The 20,067-nt window shown below is 40.9% G+C and overlaps 1 protein-coding gene across 3 annotated transcripts in view; it reads left to right on the top strand.

Moving 5' to 3' along the window:
* Positions 1 to 19,648, top strand: part of MARCHF5 (membrane associated ring-CH-type finger 5) — a 34,004-nt gene extending 14,356 nt beyond the window's left edge. For 2 of the 3 annotated variants that reach the window (XM_079978619.1, XM_079978620.1), the window contains exon 6: positions 733 to 2,931. In XM_079978619.1, the coding sequence (XP_079834745.1) occupies positions 733 to 849 (117 nt within the window). In that variant the 3' untranslated portion in view covers positions 850 to 2,931. Of the gene's footprint in view, positions 1 to 732; positions 6,155 to 18,881 lie in introns of those variants that run through there. The other variant, XR_013839596.1, reaches the window with a different exon arrangement.
* Positions 19,649 to 20,067: the final 419 nt, after the last annotated feature.

Below are 20,067 nucleotides of genomic sequence, written 5' to 3'. Positions count from 1 at the left end.
CCTTTGTCGTACTTCTGTCAAATAACACGCTTGGTGTGTTTTGTTACATTTACTGTTACGTAATATCAGTTAAAATATGCAGATAGCATTGATATGGCACTTTGGAGTTTCAGTAGGTCCTATTGCATAGGGTCTGGGGGTTAGTGGTGGTGCTGGGGGTCCAAGGATACTTTCTGGTTGTTCCTTTGGAAAGCATCCTTAACTGCACATGATGTCACATATAGATGGAGCAGGTGGGTGGGTTGTTTTTTTTAGGAAACAGCCTTGGGAGACAGATTGGGACATGCTGGAGGTGCCCCCCCCCCTGCTCTAGGATTGCATTCACACAATCCTGTGAACCATGGACTGGAGGACTGGGCATGAGTTGTGAAGGATTAAATGACCTCTTCTTCTCTTTTGTGTCAGTGGCCCCACCCACCTGTCAAAATGGCCCAGGGTGTGTGTGAGAAGGTTGAGATTTAGCCCCAGAACAAACCATAACCCTCCCCTCCCCATTTAAGTGAATGAAAACTTTCAAAAGAATGTGCAAACTCAGCATAGAAACATTAGATTACCCCCATTGTGACAGGGAAATGTATGCTTCGGGTTTTAGTACAGAATTGCTCTAATTAGCCGAACTTCAAAGGAAACGGGGCTTGACAATCCTGTGTGTGTATGTAACCATTAAAAATATATATATTAGGTGTTAAACGTGTTCTGTCAGTTTTGAATAATTGTTCCCTTTTATTTTAGGGCGGAATTGCTTTTGTTGCTATAAAAGGAGCTTTCAAGGTCTATTTCAAACAGCAGCAATATTTGCGACAAGCTCATCGGAAAATTTTAAACTATCCTGAGCAAGAAGGTGCATAAATGACTGTGGATGTCAGACTTTTACAATCTCATCTGCTATATTCAGCAGCAATGTACCAATACCTATTATTTGGCTAAAGGAGCTGAAACTGGAGGATATGTTGCTGTTTTTTGTGGTCCCCACCCCACCCCCTAGAATAAAAAAATACCTTATTATGGCAGGGCAAATCCTCCTTAGTTGTTGATCCTAAGAATGTGATTTGTTTTCACTGACGTGTTTACTTTGTGGCGGAAGACATCTGAATCATTTTCCTATGGGCAAATGTTGCCTTCTTTCAAAACAGAAGCCAAACAGTTGTGAAGTTAATAAATTATGTGCAGACTGTATTGAATTATATTTTGTATGCTTATTGCAGTAAATGCACATTACTTTGCTAAATGGGCCAATATAAGAAACTTCTAAAAATATGCATAGTTTATTATTGCCAAGTAGAACTCTGGAATGTCAGTTAATAAGGGTTCCCATATTCATAGAGGAAGCTAAAGAATAAGCCTCAAATTAGTGATAGCAGAACTCAACACATTTTCTTGCTAGTTCACATAGTCCATCATAACAGCCCAGATTGTTAGAAGTTTCATTAAATATAGAAAAACCTGTCTGGGTCTGATAACTTGGAACACCAGCAAATTGCTTTTTTATTTTTTAAAAATATTCAACAGATTGCTGTCTTTTGGCTCTTTCATTGTAAAGCAAGTAGCATTATATATAATTAACTCCTGTCTGCCACCAGTAAAACTGAAAAACTGAATTACAATCTATATGTGACTAGTTTCAATATTAGACTGTTGCTTAGTGCCAGTATGCTGTGGAAGCACAACCAAATTGTGGAGTCATTATCAAGAAGCAAGGGTTCAAAAATAAGCACTGGTAACACATAGCTGTGTTTAGAAGGAAGTATAAATGTTCAGTTGTGAATGTTAAAAGACTATTGCTTACACAAGTCAATCCTGCTTTACTGAAGTCAGTTTTCTATTTTCTATTTTTATTTTTTTAAGACTTATCTGGCACTCACCTTAACTGCATCTCTTTTGAAATCTATTTTCAAAGTGTCCTTGATTTTGGTGGCACCTATAAGTAAATTCTTTGGATTGGAGCATAGGTTCCAATCTAGACATGTGTGCACAAGTCCCATTCCAGTCAATGAGATGGATTTCCTAGTACATGGCAGGATTGAGGTTGATAAGGGAGATATTTAAAATGCACTTTTTCTTAACAGTAGAAATTAGTGTATCAGTGTTTAAATATTGGGTTCTGTACAAGTCACATCATCGCGAAGTAACAAATGACAGTCATTCTGGGTTTACAAGTGGTATTTGCTTTGGCAGGATTAAAGAACCATTGAGTGTCTCTTAAATTCTCAAATTATGTTCTAATTCAAATATCTAATGCATGGAAAAGGTAATAAACACATCTTTTTAAAGTACTGGTAAATAGTTGTTGACCAGAAGTGATGCAAATGGGAAAAAAGTCTTTGTTTGATTGTAATAACGTATGCTAAAGAAATATTATTATTTCCATAGCAAGCTTTACTTTAAATATAAAAATGTAATATTTTAAAAGGTAATAATGACCAGCTAGTATTCCAGCATTGGTATATGTGGAAAAACCTAAAGCATAACAGAATACTTTAGTTTCTTGTTGTAAATACTAAAAACCCCCACTGTAAGTCAATTTGACTTTTGATATCTATATATTTATATATTCAGCAGTATCCTGCAGAATGTTGGCTTTCTATGAGTTTTCAGCACTATAAAACATTTCTTGCAGAAATTCCTGTTGTAAGAAGCCTTCTAGGTGATCTTTACTTTATATATACCAGCTCTTTGATACCTGCTGGTTTTTAAACTATCTCTTACAAAACCTAAAAGTACAGATTGGTTGGTCTAAAATTTTGTTCTATGGTAAAATTGCTGAAATTATTGTTTTATCACTACAAATGTACTGTGAAGAATGTGGGATTATATTTTAAATTCAGTAGCAAAAAGCATTTCCTTGGTTACTGTGCTTTTGACATGTTTTTAGTAGTGCAATTTACGATCACATACTGGATTAGATTGAATAAAGTTTTTTTATATTCTTTAGTGTATGGTGTCAAATATAGTAACATAGATTGCTTTAATTCCTTTAAATGTTTGGGGGAATAAACTATTAAACACTGAACTATATCCATTGCTTAATTTAACAACCAATATATTAGTTTGATTATTTCTACTAGCATACATCAAGTAGTGACATCAAATTTCAGCTCCCATAAAGGAGCTTGCTGTTCATTATCCCAGTTCTACGAGAGCATCTTCACTCTGCCCAGATTTGGTTATGCAGGATTATGTTGTACTATCTATAATTCCTTTCTCTTTTCCACTGCAGATCCTTGGACCATGCCGCCATTTGCTTTGCTTAATTTCATAAAATGTCTGAGCCCACCTTCTCCAACCCCAAATTAGTTAACCTATTGCTTTATGCTAAATGATCATTGGGAAATGCAAGTTGTGTGGTTCTGGAAGTGATATTTCTATTGCTGTGTAGGAGATTGAAAGCCTCAATGTGTGGCTGAGACATTGGTGTTGGAAAGAGGGGTTTGAATTTGTTAGGCACTGGAAAGTAGAATCAAGGATTCAAAAAGCCCCATGATATAGGGAAGCACTGTCACAAGTGAACCAATGCTTGGCTGATGTCTTATACCTACAGCAGCTTCAAAACTGGGTTGGTGGCTATTCTAGAGGGTTTCTCCAGTTTCTGGAGTGGCTTTTCAGGGGTTGCAGTGGGAAGGGGGAGCTTAGATTTCACAAGGAAGAAGCACAAGTTCCCATGCACAGATAGAAGATCCACCAGTGCACTGGCCTTGTGCCCATTTGTGCAGTAAACCAGGAAACTATTGCGTGCAAGGCAGCTCTGTGTACACAGCAAAATCTCTTTGTCCACAAGGAATTGCTGTGTTGTGCCAACTTCTATATTACAATTGCAGAGCCTTTGCTAATCCCGGTCTTCTTCCATTTAGATCACCATTAAGAGTGCTCATACCCAAACTTTACAAATTCCAGCAGATGCATTAGGTGTCTCGTCAAAAGATGTGTAAAATCCATGGGGTTCTAGGAGTTTGTTCAGTATTCAAGCAACCCTTGTTTATATAGTAAGGATGGCTCATGTGATCTCTCCCTCCCCCCCACATACACATTAGAAAAAAGTGGCAAATACAGAAACATGACTGATTTATCTGCCCAAGTTGGGGTGGCTTTTTAAGTCACTGTTTTCAATTTAAAAACAAAAAACCCTGAACCATTTCATGCACCATGAAATCCTCAACAATTGAGGCCAGTTGCACTGTGATGTTTCATATCCCCACCCTTAAAAAAAAAAGAAAATTTCTGTTTAACTTGCAAAAAGAAAGGATCCTATTTACCCCTATTAAAATTGAATAGGAAAGGCACTACCTATCTCCAGCAACTGACCAAAATTGTGTTCTTTTTGTAAAAAACTGTATTTCATTTCTTTAATTAAAAAAACCCCAACATTATAAAACATTGCAGGCATCCATTGGATCGCAGGCTAAGCTTAACCTTAGGAGGCTCATTCTTCTCCAAGTTGTCTTTATCTTGACACAGGAGTTAATACTCTCAAAGATCAAACTTGTTAGCACTCATGTTTTATTTGTATTATTTCTTATTAATCCACTGGGGTTTATTAAACACCTTCCATATTTTACCTAGGCATTTTTGGTTTTCTCTTTGGTTTTCTCCTCCAGAGATTTCTAATGAAGGATGCCTCATTGGAAGGTTGTATCTTTTCCCAGCTGGTTGGTTTGTCTCTAAATAAATAAATACTCAACCCTAAAGTGCTTGAGACTCACAGTTGCTCAACACAAAACTGCTCTAATGAATCTCAGTAGCAGTTTTGTTAAAAAATAATCATGTCAACAACACTGTGGAGGCCAGTGTACCTAGTAACGTGTGTTTAGCAGTGTTTTCCGACTGTGATTTCCAATAAATTTATTATGTTAAACACAGAGTCACGCTGAAATAAATTGTATCTTTATTGCTATCTGGGAGTTTAAAAGGTGCTCCAATTTAACTCAAAGGCAGATTGATGTCAAAACAAATGATGTAAGAGGGTTAAGCGGACAGACGATAGCTTTAAAAGTGGGTTGTATAAAATAGACATTGGGAGTGAGACCTTATGGGTTAAATTCAAGTTCTGTGTCTGGAATGACCAGGGCATCTTGTTCACATTACACCCGGACAACCAAATTACATTTATGGTGAGAGGAAAGCATTAACACTGCAACATCTCTCTTACACATCATTGAACTTTGCTTGCTGCTTTATTTAAATCTACACTTGTTTTAATTAAGCTCTTCTGTAAATAATTGAGCGTGGTTATGAGCATTTATCCTGGCTATATTATGAAAATACTGCCTGCAGACTGTGGAGGCAGCTTTATTGCAAAGCAATAATCATTTAGACAGCACAACAGCATGGAAGCCAGTAGTAAAAAAACAGAATTTTATGAGTAGTCTCCTCCCTGCTGCATCGAAACCTGAACTGAATGCAGTTAGACCAACAGCAATTCAATTAAAGGCTTACTGGAGGATAGTGGTTCCTAAATAGATTTCATGTGTTGCCCTCGCTCCTATTCAATAAACACTTTGAATTTTTATTTATAGAGTATATGTTGCCAATTTAGACAATAGAACATGGTGGTATAAAACCATCATAAAAACATAAAATGATTAAAATGACTGATCAAAAAGGTTGCATAGGCCTGTCTACATAAAAAGGTCTAAGGAGATGGCTGAAATTTAACATACTGAAACTTTGCTGGAAGAGCTCAGGGCTTCTGACACAAAATGTGCAACTCTCAATGGAGGCCAGCCAGACCTCTGTAACATGACTCAGTGGTCAAGCCAGGACATAAGGGCTAAAGTGGTCCTTACAGCATCCTGGACCCAAGTTGTTAAGAGCTTTGTATGATCTTCTGTGTCTATTACCAAGATTAAACTGCTAACCGGCTGTTTTACCTTTATTTACTGGTTTGCCAGTATCCCAAAGGATCAAAGCACGAGTACCTTGAGCCCAAACCCCAATAATGGATGACCAGCTGAATCTCAAGGGGATTTCCAGAGTCCATTGTGCCAAGTCTGCATTGGCTTGACTGCATTGGCACTCCATTTCCAAACTCATGTCAAAGTACTGTTTTTGAGCTTTAAAGCCTTCTGCACCTCAGGACCCCAGTACCTCAAGGATTGCCTGTCCCCACATGACCATCATCAGAGTCTCTTCTCCGTGAGCCTCCTGCGAGGGAAGTGAGGTGAGTGGCAACCTGAGAACCTGCTCTTTCAGGAATGGCTCCCCATTTGTGGAATGCTCTCCCCCTGGGAAGCATGTGTGATGCCATCATTATTCTATAACCAGACCCTTGGCTGCTAAATAATCTATGGCCTTTTAAATGTGTTTGTGGGAGGAGGTTTTTTGGGGGCTGTTCTTATTATGATACGCATTTTGTGTTTTTCCATTTTGTATTTTAATGCTGAAAACCGCCCTGTGATCTTCGGATGACAGGCAGTGTATGAATGTTAATCACCATCATCATCAGCTTGCAGGCACCAGACTTAAGGCGTCTCTGTTTGCTCCAGTCATTAATTTAGATTGCACTGAAGTGTGATTTCTGGCCAGCTATGTGGTGATCATCTTTTTAATGGAGCGGCATAGGATTTGTTCTTCTTATAGTTCTTGGAATTTTGTTCTATTGTCTTCTCCTGCCCCAAGAAACACCTATGACAGCAGGGACCAAAAGGAAGACCAAACTGAACCTAAAGTTGCCTTGGCAGTTTAGTTAAGCGTGGCAACTTTTCAAGTTGTTAGCACTTGAGTGTCCACACTAGCTTTGCAAGGAAGGAGGATGGGGAGAGAACCGAACAATTTGGCCATGCCCATGGGACCTCCTAGCAGCCCTACCAGGCCTAGTGGTTCCATTCACACTACTAAGGTTGCAGGAGGGTCTCTCCGCAGCATGGCTTGCCATAAACCTCAAGGGCTGCAACCCGATGGAAAACCAGACATCTCCTAGTCATTTGCAGAAGCCATTGGGCTGTGAAATCCTTTATGGAGCTGAGCCTATATATTTGTACCCTCACATAGTATACTTTTGCTTCAGTTGACTTATTTACATTTTTTAAACAAAAATTAAATGCTGTCTTCCCAACATCTGTTGAAAGCAGCTTAAAACAGCAGAGAGAAAAACACACCTATAATAATTAAATTCATATTTAGGAAAAATTACATATCCAGCCAATTAAAAATATCTATCCTTCTAGCAGATGCCAATTGGTGTTACATTTCTGATCAATTTTAGACAGAGTCAATACATTTTCAAGCACACCTCCAGTCTCTGAGCAGTGATTTTTTTTATGGGAGCTTGCAAGTGCCTTGGGTTTAGTTTCTATAGTATGAAGGTTGGTAGTGATTGTAGTGTTTCTGTGATATGGTTTTGTTTAGCATGCACACACACACACACACACCTCCAGCCAGGTGAGAGAGGGAAGAATACCTTCCTGCCTAAGCTCACCTCCTAGAAAGATTTCCAGCTATTTTCTGTGGAACAGTTTAGCCCAAGCATAACATAACAACATCTGATACTTCACAGACTTGGCTATAGCTATTAACGTCACAGACAGACTGGTTCGACCACTTTTCACGGACTCTTTTTCTGCAGAATCCACTCTTGCAGCAGCTACAAGATCACAGGAATGGAGGGGAATCCTGAGAGCACAACCAGACTAACCCCTAGTCATAGAATCATAAATATGTAGAGTTGGGAGGGATCCCAAGGGTGACCGAGGCCAACCCCCTGCTGTGAAGGAACCTCAACTAAACCATACATGACTGGTGGCCATCCAACGTTAGCTTAAAAACCTAGAGCAACTTAAAAAAACATAACCTACACCACATCTTTTTTGCTGGGTTAAGATGGATTTCAAGGTGAATGTCTTAGGTTAAGTATTTTTATTGTCTGTGGGGAAAATACTGGTGTTAAACGCACCAAGTAATTGTAATGTTCAGAGCTGCCTCTTAACACTCCAGCTGTGTACTGCATCAAATGAACTAACATGGGGAAAACAGGAGACATTCACAGAATGTTTAGGTCTGGGAACATGAATTCTGTTGCCCACCAAAAAAAAAGCAAAAAGCTGATGTGCTCATTTCTCCTGTCCAGCCACATTCCGGTCTAACAATCGCTTGGTGCTATTGAGTCCTTAAGAGAGGAGGTATTATGTTTTATCAGGCATAAACATTGTGCTCTGAGCACTTAGGAAACGTGATACCCCTGCAGCAGAAGCACAAAGGTGAGGATTTGGAGCTTTAATTGCACAATCAATAGTTTAGATTCAAGGGCCTCCATAAAGGGATGTCTGATGAAATATTGCAGTTCAGAAAGAAGTTCCTGAATCCAGTATTGATATTGCGATATTGCGTTTATTACCATACAGAACACAGAAATCATGTGGCGTGTTCCAGCAACACGAAGAAATTTGGTTCAGTTCGCCTTTTGATGCAAACCTACCTAGTTTCCAAAATTCACCCTTCTCCTGATTTTGCAATGCAGTTCTCCAACCAGAAAATATGTACAAATGCATATATTTGGGGGAAATGTCTGTAAAAATGAATATTAGTGAAAACGGCATGAGCGCATTGCTGTGCACACTGTTGTCCTGTTATTTTGTCACTGTACTTTTATGATTTGTATGCCATTTGCAGTATTAAAAATAACACACAGATCCTCTTTTTTTTATTTTGGACATTTGTATCCTGGTCTTCAGCTAACAGGGCTCCCAAAGTGACTTCTATAAAATCAATACCAACCAATAAAATGCTTAAAAGCATGATAAACACTCACTGAGGTATAAAGAGAGAAGGAACAGTTATGGAGGAAGGGGGTTGGCAAGTAGTTGGGGTTGGTGAGTGGAGCGAGCGGGGGGGGGGGGCAGCCTCTAGAATTTCATATATTTATATGTCACTTAGTATTACTTAATGTCTCTGAGCAGTTTACAGAAATAACATATGTAATAAACTATACAATGCAATACTTTTGCCAAAGCACATCCTGACTCCCAGTATACAACAGTCACCCCAGTACCATAGACACAGTATACCCAAATATCTCTACACAAATAATACAGCACCCACTACACATCCCATGCTACTCTCACAGCTCACAAACACCCATAAACAACACCCACCCCATCGCTCCAGTGCCTCCCACTTAATCCACATCCCCAAACCCACCTTGTGGCCCCTGCTTGTGACACGCACTCCTAAGACCAGGGGTCAGCAAACTTTTTCAGCAGGAAGCTGGTCCACTGTCCCTCAGACCTTGTGGGGGGCTGGACTATATTTTGAAAGACAAAAATGAACGAATTCCTATGCCCCACAAATTACCCAGAGATGCATTTTAAATAAAAGCACACATTCTACTCATGTAAAAACATGCTGATTCCCGGACCGTCTGCGAGCCAGATTGAGAAGGCGATTGGGTCAGATCCGGCCCCCGGGCCTTTGTCTGCCTACCCATGCCTAAGATGCACTTGGCCACAGGCAGCAGGGAACCATTTCTGCTGAGGTTGTGCTAAGTGGCACAAAGTCGCAGGGTGGAAAAAATCAGCCCCCAAAGTTCAGAAGTCAGATGTTGATTCAAAATGCTCTAGCTAGCCAAACAAGCCCTGCAGCACCTGTCAAAACCTTTCCCTACGAGCTCATAATTTAATGCCAGCTATTTGGCCAGCTAAGCCGCAGAAAAAGCAACGCCGAGGCTACAGCTCTAGCTCCCTTGCGCACAAAATACAGAGAGCTGCTTTTGAAGGAAACCGAAACTCCTGATGGGCCCACTGATTTCTCACTACAACCATACTGGACCTTTCCCTGGCATGAAAATAAAGAATAGGAATAAAGTTGTTATTTATATCCCGTCCATCTGACTAGGTTTCCCCAGACAATCTGGGCGGCTTCCAGCACACATAAAAACATAATAAAAGGTCAAACACTAAAAACAGGGCTGCCTTCAGATGTCTTCTAAAAGTCAGGTAGTTGTTTATTTCCTTGACATCTGATGGGAGGGCGTTCCACAGGGCGGGCGCCACTACCAAGAAGGCCCTCTGCCTGGTTCCCTGTAACCTCACTTCTTGCAGGGAGGGAACTGCCAGAAGGCCCTCTCCGCTGGACCTCAGTGTCCGGGCTGGATGATGCGGGTGGAAATGCACCATCCCCACCCACCCCCCAACAAAAAGTGCCTGTTTTTCTCTTTCAGGCATCACTTGCGCTCCTCCGAGGAAAGGTGGGAGGTAAATAAAATACATAATACATACAAGGGAACAGCTGTGAAGCACTTAGGAAGGTTCCACCTTTTTATACCTTTTTTAAAGGAAGCTGGCATCCCACTTTATGACAAGACCTTGGAAAGGAAGAAATAAAATCAGTGAAATAAACTTTCTCTTTCTGTGGTTTGTATTTGGACTGTGAGAGCGCATCACAGTAATCTATTCTTGAGGACTTATACATGGACTTGCCCTTTCGCAAACCAAAGCAGGCAGAACTCAGGCCTCTTCTTCTCGGCAATGTAAGGATAATATATATACAGTGGTACCTCGGGTTAAGTACTTAATTCGTTCCGGAGGTCCGTTCTTAACCTGAAACTGTTCTTAACCTGAAGCACCACTTTAGTTAATGGGGCCTCCTGCTGCTGCCGCACGATTTCTGTTCTCATCCTGAAGCAAAGTTCTTAACCCGAGGTACTATTTCTGGGTTAGCAGAGTCTGTAACCTGAAGCGTATGTAACCCAAGGTACCACTGTATATATATTTAGTATACATGCAAAACAATGACCTCTCAGATATCTGTATCTATCTAAATAAGAGAAACAGGCCACACTGCCCTGGAGGGCTCAGAGCAATGTAATATATCCCCAATGTTTTCATTGAGCTAAGCAGAGAAAGAGAATGTACAGCATACTTGGCATACACAGCAGAAAAAGGGGGTGGAAAAGACACCACCTCTCCTACCTTTTGATCTGTGTGCCTCACAGTTTCTGCACACACATTTTGCCTTGTAAGCATATCTGGATTTCTACATGGATCGGCTTAAGCTGTAGCAGGGAAAAGAGGGGAGGGATCAAAGCTGGGAACAAATGCAAACGAGAAAAGTAAAAGAGCAGAGGAAACCTTGTGCAAAGCAAGGCTGCTTTTCTACCAGTATTTGCAAGAATCTCTCTCTCTTTCCTCCCACATGCAGAACAAACAGCAGCCATGTGAATAATAAAAATGGTGTTGAGGCGGGCTTTATATAGAGAATCATAGGATTCCCAAGGGTCACCTAGTTCAACCCACTGCAGTGCAGGAATCACAGCTAAATAATCCCTGACAGATGGCCAGCCCTCCCTGTGTTTAAAAATCTCCAATGGAGGAGAGTCCACCTTGCAAGGGAGCCCATTTCACTGTCAAATAGCTCTTCCTCAGCCCTGTGGCTCCAGTTTGTATCTATAGACACACACAAGCATATATACCTTTGTTTTAAAATAAAAAATTAAAATATTAAAATAAAGACAATATACAAACAACATAAAACATACTGATAAAAAAGGTGGGGAGGAAAATTAGAATGGATAAGAAGGAGGGGAAGAAAAGGGAAGGCCATACCCTACATTAAATTATGTGGTGCATATTTTATCATCACAATCCAAGACACTGATGGATCACTTTATATCCTAATGTTCTGAAACATATCCTCTCCACAATCTTAATTGGACCATGTTCTGTCTCTTGTATTGACATAAATCAAAAATTTAGACCAAGTTGCATCAAAGTGATCTGATTTAGATTCCCCTGTAGTTAGTTTTGATACGTGAGTTGCTCAGAGATACCTATATCCCAGGCTCTACCAACCCAGTAATCAACTGAGGAAGGTGAGCAAGATTTCCAGTGATTAGCTATTGACATTCTTGCCACCATATTCCCAATCTGGGATTTGTATTGCTTTCTCTCAAAAGCAAGGCCAAGACTGGATCTGGTGTTAGTGACTGATCTACAATTTGAGAGGTAAAATCCAATGACAAATTACACAGAATCACAGGTTATAGAACGGACATCACTTATTAGTTTGCACTTTAGTATGAAAACACTCATTACCTATGATAGGGGTTGCCAACTTTTTTGGAATACTGGGCACACTGAATTTTGGAAGTGCTGTCAGCTGTCACAATTCACAATAAAATGATTTTGCTATCAAGGAACCCCTGTGGAAGAAACTGTTAGTCAGTCATGCTGACTGCACTGCAGGATCAATCCTACCATGGGGCAGAGTGAAGTGTGACCATCACAGGCAGTATATATATGGGTGACATAAAAGCTGGCAAAACATCAGTGATTTTAATTTCTTACATTTTGGTGACCAGAAGTGCGAGGGAAGCTGCTAAAATATTTCATATTCATCCTTATAGACCAATTTCTTTGCTGACATAGCTGTATGAAAACACGTGGAAAATAAGAAGTATCTACAATTACTGGGTATGTAATCTGTTATGGAGCTTTAAAATTTATGTGCCTTCTGCATTGTCTCAGAATCTGTAGTGTTCCTATGCATTTTTAGGATGTGAAATCTGCAACAGTCAGGGTTTTGATTTTCTACAATCAGTTCTCTTTCCATTCTTGTATCATCTTAGATTCTTGGGAAATTATTTAAGGCACATCCTCATGACACTTACTCAGCAGATAAGATGTGATTATTCATGTGGGTGAGCAGTCCGCACTATCAAATGGGCAGCATTTGCGAAATCTACCATCACTGTGTGGCCGGGCCAAAGCAATCCATTTTAGGGTGTTTCAGGACATTTTGGGGGGAAATAACAACAAGGATTGACTGAACTAGAAATTCAGTAGTCAAATGACAATGAAATATCACAATCCTGTAAAATGTATTGCGATTGTAACAAGCATGTTAAATGTATTCATTTATTTTTGTCTCTTAAGCATCTACACACATACACCATGGAGCTCAATCACTTTCCATATCAAAGTAGCATCTTGCTGGCGACCTCTTTCCTGGAATTTGGACAAAGCTTGACACTCTTTTCAAACAGATGCTATTTCAATTCATTTGAGATGACACCATAGGTCAGAGTCATGGTGGACCTGTGCATTATCAGGTTTGTTTATTTAGATCACATAGGAGTCATGGGAGAGTAAGACAGCTTGTATGGCATCATATATATATAAAATGTAAAAGGACCCCTGGATGGTTGAGTCCAGTCAAAGGTTGCAGCACTCATTTCGCTTTCAGGCTAAGGGAGCCGGTGTTTGTCCACAGACAGCTTTCCTGGTCATGTGGCCAGCATGAATAAACTGTTTCTGGCGCAATGGAACACCGTGACAGAAACCAGAATGCACGGAAACACTGTTTACCTTCCTGCTGCAGTGGTACCTATTTATCTACTTGCACTGGTGTGCTTTCAAACTGCTAGGTTGGCAGGAGCTGGGACAGAGAAACGGGAGCTCACTTCATCGCGAGGATTTGAACCACCGACCTTCCGATCGGCAAGCCCAAGAGGCTCAGTGGTTTAGACCACAGCGCCACTCTTTTAAAACAGCTGCACTGGTTATCAGCTTGTTTGCAGGCCCAATTCAAGGCACTAATGTTGGTATTTAAAGCCCTAAATGACCCAGACCCCAAATTTTTGAAAGACTGCCTCCTTCCCTACAGACCCTCTTGGGTGTTGAGATTGGAAGACAAGGGCAGTCTGGGAGAGGGCTTTATTGTGGTGGCCCCCTAGGTTGTGGAATTCCCTTCCCACATATCTGGCACCTTCCTTATGCAGCTAGTGCTAAAGCGGCTTCTGATATGTAAGGAGTATGTTTTTAGGACCCAGCTTATCTTTAGGGCTGTTAAGTTGTTTAAAATTACTTTTAATATTGTATTTTAATGCTGTAACCTGCCCTGGGTAACTTAGGGTGAAGGGCAGGTAATTAATAAACAAACCATTGCTCAAGCACCACGAGAACAGAATTAGCCCTAAGCAAGACTGTTGGAAGGCAGCCAAGTAGACAACATCTGCTTCCAGGTGAGTGCAGGGTGGCAAATCTACAACTGACAATAATTTTACAAAACAAACTCTCCAGCTTGGCTTGAGCTCATGCCACGTAGCTTGTCCCTGATCCTCCAAAGTGCCTTTTATGTACATAATGTATTGCTGACAGCCTCTCCCTCCAGGGCAGTACACAACATGCCAACCCTCTTCTGGGTGACTAGTAATTCTCACTGCTCTGCAGCAGCCTGAAGAGACACAAAATGCGGGGATGGGATACCAAAAAATTGACAGGGTGGTGGCGGAGAAGCGAAGGTGTTTCAAAGGCCTATCCTGATACACGCAGAGCCTCTTTGAGCTCAAGAAGAGTCATGTGTGGGGAAAACTTGGCTCAAATGTGCATCTTCTATAAATGTCAACATTATTTTTAGCGTTGGCAGCGCACATGACAAGCGAGTGTGTCACGTCATTCTTCAACCTTTTTGCTTTAAAAAACAGAAAGCTTTAAAAGAAAAAGAGGGGGTTGCTACTTAATGCTCCTAGAAATTGTTCAGTAACGCAGCATAAGCAGTACAGTGGTACCTCAGGTTACATGCGCTTCAGGTTACATACGCTTCAGGCTACAGACTCCGCTAACCCAGAAATAGTACCTCAGGTTAAGAACTTTGCTTCAGGATGAGAACAGAAATTGTGCTCCGGCGGCACAGCAGCAGAAGGCCCCATTAGCTAAAATGGTGCTTCAGGTTAAGAACGGTTTCAGGTTAAGAACAGACCTTCAGAACAAATTAAGTACTTAACCCGAGGTATCACTGTAATACAAAATAGGCTGCCATGCTAGCAACACTTTATTATTTTGATTTTTGTATTCCTCACTCAATGCAAACACAGGGTAAAGTCCAAAACAGTAGTTCTGTTAGTGCAGCAGAACTTCCCTTGCCCTCTGTCCCAGAAATCTCCCCAAATCTGTTCAGATTTATGGAGTGAGCAGGGATTGGTGAGGGGGGGGAGAAGTTCAGTAGTACAGCCAAAGCTCATGCCTTAGCTGAACTGCTCCACTGTACAGTGGTACCTTGGGTTAAGAACTTAATTCGTTCTGGAGGTCCGTTCTTAACTTGAAACTGTTCTTAACCTGAGGTACTAATTTAGCTAATGGAGCCTCCTGCTGCCCCCGCGCGATTTCTGTTCTCATCCTGAAGCAAAGTTCTTAACCCAAGGTACTATTTCTGGGTTAGTGGAGTCTGTAACCTGAAGCGTATGTAACCCAAGGTACCACTGTATACTGTTCATAGTTTCTAGATACAAACAAAATAGAAATACGGGGGTTTGGGGTTGGAGAACCTCCTTCACCACCTCTCCAACAAAAGTCAAAACTTACCCCGGATATAAAAGGGAAAGGTAAAACACTGAGGAATCCAATCACAGATCTGTCAGGTCGGGTCAGTTAGGTCTGTTGGGTTTGACTAGATGACCCTTGGGATCCCTTTCCAACTCTACAATTCTATGACTGATAGTCTTTGCCCTGGGAACTGTAGCTCACCCCTCACAGAGCGACAATTCTCAGCATCTTCAAACTAGTTTCAATAAATAAATAATAATAATAATAATAATAATAATTATTATTATTATTATTATTATTATTATTATTATACCCCACCCATCTGGCTGGGTTTCCCCAGCCAGTCTGGGCGGGTTCCAACAAAATATTTAAAAATACATTAAAATTTCAAGTGTTAGTTGGAGGGAATCAGGTGCTTCAGACCTATGGCATGTACAATGCCTAAAATTAACTGCATCATGACCTGCACTTTTTCTCTCTGCTAAGTACATCTGAATACAAGCCCTCCTCAAGACTGTAGTCGTAACTTGAATTTTGAAATACTGACCCAGAACAAAGTCCTGGGAAAAGTTAGGTTAACATTTCAGGGTGTATCCCAGCAGGATTATTTTCTGGCGCAATTCTCTTTCAGCAAAGGAGAACTGAGAAAATTCTAGTTGGGTTGCACTTGTAATCTTTCCTTTGGCAACCAGGGGTTAATTGTGAAGGGTTATCTTGACAACCCACTCGGCTAGAGAACAAACAGCACGGGCCTGGAACTCCAGTGCAATTGTTTCTTGCTTAAGTGCCTCTCTTGTTACAGCCTTGAAAGGGCGATTTGCTAGAATCTGTGTAAATAAAAGCAGAGCTTTATCCTTACATGCGCAGCAAGCATTTTCCATTTCTAAACATTCTCCAGGTTTGGGAATGGTCCACCTTTGATAGGAAACAACTATGTACTATACAATCTGAAGTTCTGATTTCAGAGGAATATATTTCTAAGGAGGTATGGTTAGGATTGTAGTCCAATCCCTCAGTATTCAACACTATTTCAGCATATTTGAGATTGAGCCATACTTGAATGAGAATAAGGCTTCATTGATCTCAGGGGGCACTTGTTCCCAAGCAAGGCTGTTAATCTTCAGTGTACTTACCAGGAAAGAAAAGTCTGTTGATTTCAGTCTACTTTTGCTTCTTTAACTTGCAGTTTTGTGTCGATTGATCAGGTTTGGCTCAGAACAGGACTTCAGAGTGTCATAGTGCCCAGATGCAATCCATACAGAATATACCTTACTAGAAATAAGTTGCACTGAAATATATGGGGCTTATAAACGGTTTGTAAACTATGCCCACAGCGTTCCCCTGTGGGGATAGAAAAAAGAAAAAAAGGAAAGGAAATGAGATTCATCTGGCATGACTTGTTTTTGATAAAGCCATACTGGGTTTTAGTAATTATAGCATCCTTTTCTCAATGCTCACAGACTGGCTGTTTAATTACACTGGGCAACAATTTTTAACTTTTTGAATGTTGTCTAGATTTCTACAATTGGTTTAGGGTATTTTTGCACTGCTGAATCAGGAAATGGCATCTGTTTCTCTCCATCAGGTCAGGTTTTTGTGCTATGTTGATTCGAAAAAAATCAGATCTTGTGACAAAATTGATTACATTTTTGTCGCATTATCAGCTGATTTTTGTCAACACATATATCATCTTAAAAATGTTTTTAAGAGAAAAAAAATGTTTTTCCAACAACATATATTGATTACCTGATAGAAACATCGATTACTGTAAACTGAATGGTAGGCATTGATAAAGGTAAGTACACGTAAATTGAATGTTCCTTCACCATTTTTCAAACTTCAGGGCTTGAACTTCCGTTTCTTGGAACTCCTGGAATGCTCAGTGGCAGGGAGGTCTCTCTTCAGAGTCCAACAGTAGTCAGCCATCAGGACTGCGTCCCAGCGACCCTGATACCTGGTCTCCATCTCTTTCATGTCCTGATGGAATATCTCCCCCTGCTCATCACTCATTGAACCCAGGTTCTCAGGAAACCGGTCCATATGTGAAAATAGGTAGTGCATCTTGACGCTCATGTTGCAGCCCAGGTTTCTGAAAGCAGTCAGCATGTTGTTGACAAGTTCTGCTTAGTTTCTGGTCTTATTGTTGCCGAGAAAGTTCTTCACTACCAGAACAAATGCCTTCCACGCTTCCAGTTCCACTTCGTTCATTGAGTTTCCGAACTCTGGATCTCTGATGAGCTGACGGATCTGAGGACCGTCAAAGATGCCAGCTTTCAACTTCTCCATGGTCAATCCTGGAAAAGCCTGGCACAAGTAAGTGAAGCAGTCACCATCCTTGTCCAGAGCCTTGGTGAACTGCTTGATTAAGCCGAGTTTGATGTGCAGCGGTGGGAAGAGTATTCTGTCTCTGTTCACCAGAGGGTCGTTGATGACGTTCCTTTCTTTGCAAGGCACCAATTCCTCCCGCACAGGCCAGTCCTTCTTTGTGTAATGCTGAGCACGGTCCCTACTATCCCACATGCACAGAAAACATGGGGTACTTGGTGAAGCCAGACTGTTGTCCCAACCAAAAGTTCACCATCTTCATGTCAACACAAATAAACCACTTATGCTGATCATAACCAATTTTCTCCAGCACATACTTCACTGCTTCATAGTTCTCCTTCAGTGTACTCGAGTTAGCCAGGGGTATAGAGGTAAACTGGTTGCCGTTGTGTAGCAGAACACATTTCAGTGATTGCTTGCTGCTGTCAATGAACAGTCTCCAATCTTTGGGTTCGTACTGTGGCACTCCAAGCTTGAGCAGAAGCTGCGCAATATCTGCACAGTACACCAAGTCCCTCTCTTCCGAAAAAAAACGGAGGTACTCTTGATGCCTGTTGCGGAAGAAGCTGCTGCGAGCACTGTCAGAGAGGAGGGTTTTTTCCTTCAATCTGGATGCCAGCAGTTCGGCAGAGTCCTTTGACAAGCTGAGGTTGCGAACTAGATCATTCAACTCCTTTTGGGAAAATGGATGTGGAGCATCATCTTCAAGAACCACTTCTTCTTCATGTCCTTCCAACACTGGAGGCATCTTCGTCACTAATGTCAGGAAGTTCTCCGAAGATAGGCACTGGAATTTCATCACAATGAGCTACAGGACAGCGTGCTGATTGAAGATCAGGATACTTGAGGCTGCTCCGGTTCTTTCTGTTGATCCCAGTCATATCAACAGCGCAGAAGTAGCAGTCAGTGACATGGTTTGTCGGCTCCCTCCAAACCATGGGAATTCCAAAGTTCAGACTTCTCTTGCCATTGGTCCACCCATAAGTCATAAGTCATAAATTGGCACATACGCAGGTGGAGTTTCCTATACACTTCTTGGGGCGGCTGCCCCATTAACTTAGTTTTGATCCCCCAACTTTATGCTTTGCCGCACCAATTTATGGAAGATTTTGAGGTTTTATGACTTCAAACTGATCCCTTTTCGACATAATCACACAGAGCTATCGGACCTGAATACTGAATACTTCGTCCTAAATCAACTGAAAAAACGCAGTTGTTGACCAGTGTTATCTGTTCTATGACCATTTCTGGTATCAGTATCAAGTTCACCAGTCACTAGTTACCTGAGTTTTCCTTTTTTTCCTCTAGCTCCAAGTCTGCAGGGACCTTGCCTGTTCTCCAAGAAATCTCCAAGATTATAGACAGAGGCTCTGGGATTTAGAGAAAGTAGGCTGGAATTAAAGGAAACAGAAATCTCCTTGGTGCAAATTAAGACTGGAGCAGCAAATCCCTTTCTAGTAAAGCAAAAGCACTGTACTTCAAACCACGTTTTGGAGACAAATACTTTGGAAGGCTTAAAACAAAATTGATTAGTGCAGCTGTTAACTCATTCCTAATGTTTCTGCCATACTCTGGGTGTTTTAAAAAAGCAGGGCAGACCCTAAAAGGTAAAAGTGAAATGCGTTAGGAGACTTCGCTGAAAGATGTAATCTAGATTTCTAAAACGACGTCTTGTGCCCAGCAAAGTCAGCTGCTGACAAATGCACTGCTACCAGAATGTGACAAGTTAAAAATAAAACCATTTCAGGACTCGAGGTTATATTCAGATTGTTTATTGTCAAGAGTATGACAAGCACTCTGTCATATTGTGTTCAACATGCACCCAATTCCACATTAACTGCTCAAAATAGCACTTGCAAAAATTACAGTAGTCTAGTCATAATTTATGATTTGTTACATAAATTTTCTTAACGAGCACTAAAACTGAATTACAGTGTAGTCTAGGTAGTTTGTTATTGCTTGTTGACACTGCAGCTTTGGATCTACTAGAGAGAATCCACTGATATGCCTGAGTTATCAAACTGCATTTTGTTCTACCAAACTTGGAAATCATAAAATGCTGGAGAACACTTAAAGAAATTTAGTCTCTCTACTGGACACATTGGCATTCACAGCATGTGGACACACTGACTTCATGATATTTCAGAATAAAGGTTCATTGTACAATGGATTTTTATTTATTTTTACGATACTGTTGATATATTTTGCTAGCCGCCTTGGCCATTCCTATAAGTAGTGAATAAATAAATATAGTTCGGGATGCTGAGGGGCCACAAATGGTGAACTGCATGCACACATGAAACTGTAGTCAGTTTCATAACAAGCCAACTTCAAACTATGAGTTATGCAGTTGGCTAATTAAATTAGACACAATGTTTTAAACCAGCAATCCTGGTTGGTAGGTAAGACTAAGACAATATGTTTTAGAAGTGAAACCAAACTCGGCAGAAGTCCTCCTCTTGGCTGTGGAGGAGCGAAGGGGGGGGGGCATGGG

Source organism: Podarcis cretensis (assembly GCF_951804945.1).
Source record: "Podarcis cretensis genome assembly, chromosome: 5".
NCBI lineage: Eukaryota > Metazoa > Chordata > Lepidosauria > Squamata > Lacertidae > Podarcis > Podarcis cretensis.
The sequence above is the reverse complement of the archived record's forward strand: the minus strand, read 5'-3'. Positions and strand labels throughout refer to the sequence as shown.